Source organism: Morone saxatilis, unplaced genomic scaffold (assembly GCF_004916995.1).
Source record: "Morone saxatilis isolate NCDOM2014 unplaced genomic scaffold, NCSU_SB_2.0 Contig2, whole genome shotgun sequence".
Lineage (NCBI taxonomy): Eukaryota > Metazoa > Chordata > Actinopteri > Moronidae > Morone > Morone saxatilis.
In genome coordinates, this window is record NW_023339762.1 from 2,146,158 (window position 1) to 2,153,349 (window position 7,192).

The window sequence follows — 7,192 nt, forward strand, 5'->3', positions numbered from 1 at the left end:
GGGTCGCCATTTTCACCGGAACAGGCCATTTAACCATCCAAATGATTTCTAAACGGGTTTATTAAGCTGAAAAAGTTGCCAAGTTCCCCTTTAATGTCTACCACCAGGTCCGACAAACACTACTGCTTTTGTCCACAGGAGCCGCCAGAATCAACACAAAAGTTCATTGTAGGGGCTTTGAATGATTTAACCTGTTAAAGAATATTTAACTTAAATATTCTTTAAAGTTAAAATCCCATATCAGTCAGGCTCTAATACCATCTGTGTGCTTGTCAGCCCATATTGGTCTACTCTAAAGATAAGTATTTCCCAACACACAAAACAAACAGTGACACAAACTTTGGTAGTTTTCCTTTTATCACCCTGTGACTGTAGTTCACCAATGATTTGTGATTTCTGTCTTACAAATAAATGACTTCACCCATGTGTTTCACGTCTCCTAAGGTGTCCTCAGGCAGCCCAGGTGCTACATCTTCTTATTGTTCTCACCTGACATGCTAGTCTCTGCCCTGGGATCCACGGAGGTCTCGGACAGGATTGAGTCATTGATTAGCTCAGGCTCCAGGATAAAGGTGACTTTCTTTGAGCTCTCTCCTCCCCCTGCCTTGTTAGTTCTCTCTCTCAGCCCGTCTACAACACCCTGCCTCTCATCTACTGCATCTTGCTCCATATCCTCTGTCTCCAAAAGGGGATCTGACACCTGGACCTCTGTCCACTGAGTTCCATCACTGCTATCAGTGTGTGATGATGCGGCCTGAGTCTCTCCCTTAGGTTTTGCTACATCTTCAATATTTGTTTCAAGCTCTGCATACTGTGTCGGTGTTTGGGTCAGAGCCTGAACTCCATCTGCAAAAGGAGATGCCTGTGTTTGGTTTGGGCCTCTTCTGTCTGACTCTAGATCCACATCTTCTTCTTTTATATTGACTGTCTGGATCTGCTTTGACTGATGACATATATCATCCTCATAAGTACATCCCTCTGTATCTTTCTGGTCTTGTTTTATAGTAAAAATATCCACATCTCCTGTGCATGCTCCCCCATGACATCCTTCAAAGGACTCTATGCCCCCTTGGTTTAAAGTAGTCTGGGCTTTCACAGTGTGATCTATACAGCTTTCTGTCTCTAATTCATCCTCCTTAGAACTAGATTTCCCATCTTCCAACATTTCAAAGGAGCTGGCAATCTCAGCAGAGACATTACCCAAATAACATTCACCATCCTGGAAGTCAGAGGATTCACTGCAATCTGCAACACTGCCTCCTTTCTCTTTTTGCACCCCTTCCTCCTCTTTAGCACACACACCTTCGTCCTGTCCTTCAGCTGTGACAGACCCTACCTCCTTGCACACCTTGCTTTGAGGATATCTCCACGACTTTAACTCCTCATCTGTTGAAGGTTCAATTCCTTCTTCACTGTATGAATAACCATCCATTTCTTCAACTTCTTCGAATGAGAACAGCTCTTCAGTTACTTTGGAAACCACCAAACCTGTTTCCTTCATGTTTGACTCCTCTGGAAGAGTTGATTCTAGCAAGCTCTGCTCATCATCTGTGGGCAACACTGACACATTGTGATCCTCACCGATAGGTGCTCTGGAGAAACTCTGATGCTCACTAAAAGACAACATCAATACAGCCTGGGTCTGTGATTGTTGGCACCCTGGTGGCTTTTCTTCATTCTTAACTGAAGCCTTGTGCTCTTTCTCCTCCCTGACCTCTTCACCCTGATGAGTATTTTGCTCCTTCCATTCCATTTGTAGATGACCTTTATTTTCAAACTCTACCGATGCTGCTGGAGTTTCAGAGTCACAGAAGAGTGTACCTGTTGAGAAAGTGGTCTCACATCTTAACACTAGGCTACCTAAGCTTCATACTTGATATACTTTAGAATTGGTACTGAGTATTCATATACACCCATTATATAAAGAAGGTGCCAAAAGCTATTTAACATATTTAGTGTAAGATATGTTTTTCCCAAGACAATCAAAAACACTTAAAATCAACAAAGGAAACATATCTGGCACAAAGGGAATGCAAGGACGGACTGAGCCACTTCCCACAATTCTGGTACCTAATCTTAGGGTACTGGCTAACTATTGATCTGATACCAGTGCTCTTTTTTGCTTTTAACATCTGTATACCTCACTCTCCTTGTAAAGTAACATCAGATTGTAACTACACATTACTTCGTATGGCCTGGACACCATAGCCCACATGAGCCTTGTTAACATATGAATGGATTCTGTCCATAGAAATGCTAGGGAGCTTTTAATCTGAAACAGATACAGGAAGTATTGAGTTAAAAACATATTCTGAAGGCACTGAAACTGTAGTGAAAGATGTACATGTTGCTGGTATAATGCCAATTATCAAGAAGTAGGCGAGATCACACGCAGGCAGGTGTGGCTGCTCTAAATTTTTAACATGAAATAAATAGACGAACCTTGTCCACAGCTTTCATTTCAAGTTTAGATGACCATACAGCAACATTTTTTTTAAGGATTGTACAAACTTTATAAAATTGCTTGGTTTATAAGATTGTGGTCATTTCAGTGACTGTATTTACTGTGGCTAATTATCACTCAGTTTAATAATACCGTCTGTATTGGTGCTGATACAGATCCATTGTGTCAGACTGGTGCATCATTTGGGAATATATACAATGTGGGGTTCAGTTTTGTCATACTCAGAGAGCAACAGGATCTGGACTATACTGATGGGGCCACAATACTTCTTAGTCTTAAGTCCTTAAGTCCTGGTGTGTATTGACCTAATTCTCTAAAGCAGCATTTTTGAAGATGGTAAGGGGCAAAGTCAAAGGTCTTACCTGTCCCATCTGAAGATTTCTTCTCTGCACGTGAGGTAGGAGCTTCAGTGAAGCTGCCATCTTTCATTCCAGCATCATCAGCCTGCTGAAAGCAAACATATCAGCACCAGGAAACAAATATAAGTACATGAACAAGCTAATAAAAGAAAATATTGCATCTTGCAGTGATGATTGAGATTTAAGTCATGTGCCCAACAACCAGAGAAATAGAAACAGGGACAGAAGACGTATACAAGGTGACTATTGTGTACTGTACATTACAAAGAAGATATAATAAAACATGAATATATGACAGTCATCTCTGAGGCAGTCCTGTTACCTTGTGGTAACCCCACTATTTGTTATCTCAAATGGCACAGCTGCTGTTCTCTACTGTTCATGACGTGTGAAGTGAAAAGATAATCCCTTGTGTGAACAGTCCATTTCCCTCCAACACCACACCAGACTTACTGTACACGTGGACTTCCTTTCTCTAAAAGACAAAAAACTGGAGCCCTGTGAATGGGTAATACTGCTGACAGAAGTAGTAAGTTTGTATTCCAATATTTTCCTTGTTCTGTTATCCAATTCAACTCTTATTACTGCCAAAATCAATAGTGCCCATTCTGTTGGCTCCAAGTATTGCCCAAGTGTCAAAGCCCGAATGTGACCAGAAAGTGAAGAATTATTTGGTCACAGACTCACATCCCAGGGCTGCATGGGAGGCCAACGAACTCCCCTTCTAGATCTAGACACCCAGGAGGGAGATGAGGGGCCAGAAGGGGTCCTTCCCTGCTAATGTTTACATGAGCTGGTGTGAAAAAAATCTCAAACAAATGGGGAAACGACTCACAAAATATGATTAAAAAAAAGAAAAAAGTACATCCACAAAAAACAAGTTAAAATATGATTTGGACATTAAATGTGCCAGTCAAAGGGGGGTGGGCTTCCTCTTTGTAAACATAATACCAATCCAAGAAAAAAAAAAAAAGAGCCAAATATTTAAATGCTAAATCCACTTCTCATCTATCAGCATTAATGCTGAAAACCCTGCAGCTAAAACATTCTTGAATGTTTGAGAGGCAAAAGACCATGATCACAAACCCACCTGAGTTAATGAGGGATCAGAGTTGCTCCTTTTCAGCCAGGCATTCTCACTGATTGGTTGGAAATGCAACTGGCTCAACTCCTGCTCCCGTTCCTGATCAGTGAAACCGTGCCAGATGTCAGACCACGTATTATTCAGTACAAACAGCGGTAGAAATCAATTCATTCATTTTAAAGCTCATATAATTATAGGCACTGCAGATGCTAGTAGCTTTAGCTCAGAACGATCATAATGACATTGTTGGGATGTATAGGCTGACTGGATAGGTGGTGGAAAATGGATGGCGATTTTTGATAGGGACAGTGATAGACAGGAAATGGGGGATAGAGAGAAACACTCGTGAGTTTTGGGAAGGTGTTGAAAAAGTTGGTTCTGAGCACTGTACTGTAACTCTCATTCATCCTGCTGTAAACATATGCCTGATTTTTCTATTGAGCAGAATAGAATGGACTTTTCTTTGTTTTGGTATCAGCATTATATATAAGCTATTGGCAGCTTTGCACTCAAGGATCGGCATCAGCAACTGAAAAACCCATATCAGTCAACCATTAATCCAAAGATTCACAGACAACATTGAGAAATAATGATATATTACAAATGTAGATGATTTATATCACCAGGCTTTTGAGTTAATTTGTCCATCAACGTACAAGAACTTATAATGGTGTATAATGGTGTGAATCTGGGTAATAAAAGTCTGTGAACTCACCTGGCGAATGCGAGAAGCCTGCTTGGAGCTGGGTGTTGTAGTGCCCTGGAGCTTTTGCTGAATGCCAGATACAAAGTTGGAGCAGGTCCGAGGGCAGGGGTTGGCAGGGCTGGGGGTGGGGGCAGGGCTAGCCTGGAAGACTGGCACTTTAAATCGCTCCATTCGCTGATTAAATTCTCCCTCATCTGGAGGAAAAACATTTTTAGAGATACATTTTTATACATAAATAGAAATAAAATTTTACATTTTGGTAGAAATATCCTGATGGGGTTTTCTTGCTCTGTAAGACAATCACACATTTTTCCAACCATCTTTTGTAACTGACTCTTAATATCTTGCCACAGTACTGATATAACTAAACTCAAGTCCCAATCACGTTAGCCATACTTGAGCCTGACTGCACTAGTTGTCTCTGAATGTGTGTATTCATAAGTATCCTCACTCAGGAGATGTTCTGTGAAGCCCTTTTCATGGATGATGATGGATGGGCTGTCAGCCCCAGGATCAGACAGGCACCGCTGGGCCAGCGGAGCTCCTCCTAAAACAACAAACACTTGCTGTTACAAACTGCTGCATACCTGTTCTGCTACGGCTCCACACAGATTGCTCAACATCCTGACAATAGTTCTTATCTTGCATGCAGATAATCCAGCTCGACTGTTGATCTTGGCCATAACAGTCACCATCTTGAGCTGTACCATAAACTCTGCCAAAACTGCAACGCTCTTGTATGTACAGTACAGTTTATTAGGTCCATCTACCTAAAACTAATGTACTCTAACACACTGGGTTCCCACATTTTTCCAGACTCTAATTTTTAGACTTCTTGCAAGATTTCTCAGCTCATATTTGACATTCGAGTACAAACAGCTATTTCTTTATCCTAGATGTAACCTTGATTATTTACTGTGTCCATGGAAACGACGATGAACGCAGTCATAAAGGTTTTCTTACACAGAAATGATTCCTTCTCTTTCGATGACATCAAGTTCAATTCTGGCTTCATAAAAATAATAATAATAATAATAATAATAATGACGACAAGGACAGGACTCCAATGTGACTTTTTAATATTGCCACACAGATGTTTTGGGCAAGGTGCCCAAGCCAAATATTTTTTCATACTCTCCTTTGTTTTTTCCATACTTATCCAGACCTGGAAATGACCAATTCAAATTCCATACTTTTTTATACTGTGTGGGAACTAACAATACAACAGCCTGGCAGTTATTCCTGCCTTTACAGAAGTGTTGAATATGAGGTGTTGATGGCTGTAGTGTGTGAACAGTAGTCTTGACAAAATATTATCCAGTCAATGATGAGCAAAGGTAAGATTACCATCTTGTCTCTGGGTGAGTTGCTGGACTCTGGACCGGATTGAGGGAACCATAGGTGTGTCTGGCTTGGTGTCTAGCTCAGCTAGGCGTCCAGAGGAAGACGGTTTAGGACTACGGTTCTCCTGACCAGCTGCCTCCACACGCCGTCGCTTCTGGCCATCTTTCACCTCTGAGACATCAGACAGAAAGATGCACAAGGACAGAAGTCACAAATATGTAGACATACTGTATTTATGAAGATTCATTCTTGTCAATGCAGGCACAAACAAACCTGAAGGTGAGAAGACATTGTCTTCAGAATCTGACAGAGGCGCTCTCTGTCTCTTCAAGCCAATGTTGCCACTATTTTCCTCACCAGCTTCCATACTGAGCTGCAAACACAGTGACATTACAGAGGCACCAAAAGCTTTAGTCAAGAGCGAACAAAGAGTCAAGCCATGGTAGTTTCTCCTTTCTCTAAACACCTTCTCACCATTAAATAAACCAGATAAAAGGATATTTCTTCACAGTGGAGGTGAATGTCATTATTATGAGCTAGGTTCAAACTCAAACAATGCTATAAGGAATTGTTGGCTAAAACGACTAAAGCTAGCTTTCAGACTATTTTATACAGACAGAAAAAACGCTTCAGTTATACCAAATAACATGAAACATGACAACGCCCTGGCTTTCAGGCATGTTGAAATGAAACACACATTCATAGAAAGTTGTGCTAACTAGTTAACGTTAGTTAACTAAATGCATCGCGTTATCTAACTTAACACTGCAATAACCCTGGGCTGCTACTTTTTACTAACGTTACTATGCTTTTAAAAAACAAAAAAAAACAAACAAAAAAAACTATTATCTCCGAGCATTGACAAGCTGTAACTTTACAACTTAAGGAAGTACATTAGCTAGCTAATGTTAGCAACACTGTCCTTTGAGTTAACACTGCACAGCTCGTTTCAGGCTAACTTTGACCTGCACAACGTTAGCCTAGCTTGGAATGATAAGCTAGCTTTAGCAGGAACAAACTACCTTGTTAACGTGTTCACAGAGTTAGCATATCATGTATAAGCCGAGCAAGTGGTTCGCTACCTTACCTGAAAAGATGCGCGTATGAAACTACAGTCTGTATGAAAACAGGTCAACGTTAACTGACAGAAAACAAGAAACAACCTTCTTGCTCAGTCTCCTCCTCCAACTTTGAATTTCAGCGGGTCTTCTGACGTTAGCGGAAGTGTACTGGAG

At 41.0% G+C, this 7,192-nt stretch overlaps 1 protein-coding gene across 3 annotated transcripts in view; it reads right to left on the reverse strand.

The window, feature by feature from the left end:
* Positions 1-7,192, reverse strand: part of si:dkey-30c15.10 (uncharacterized protein LOC559353 homolog) — a 17,068-nt gene extending 9,876 nt beyond the window's left edge. For 2 of the 3 annotated variants that reach the window (XM_035665651.1, XM_035665649.1), the window contains exons 1-8: positions 7,045-7,150; positions 6,231-6,330; positions 5,961-6,128; positions 5,065-5,160; positions 4,623-4,807; positions 3,914-4,006; positions 2,827-2,908; positions 490-1,821 (exon numbers count right to left, since the gene is read on the reverse strand). In XM_035665651.1, coding sequence (XP_035521544.1) covers positions 490-1,821; positions 2,827-2,908; positions 3,914-4,006; positions 4,623-4,807; positions 5,065-5,160; positions 5,961-6,128; positions 6,231-6,324 — 2,050 coding nt within the window. In that variant the 5' untranslated portion in view covers positions 6,325-6,330; positions 7,045-7,150. Of the gene's footprint in view, positions 1-489; positions 1,822-2,826; positions 2,909-3,913; positions 4,007-4,622; positions 4,808-5,064; positions 5,161-5,960; positions 6,129-6,230; positions 6,331-7,044 lie in introns of all 3 variants that reach the window. The other variant, XM_035665650.1, reaches the window with a different exon arrangement.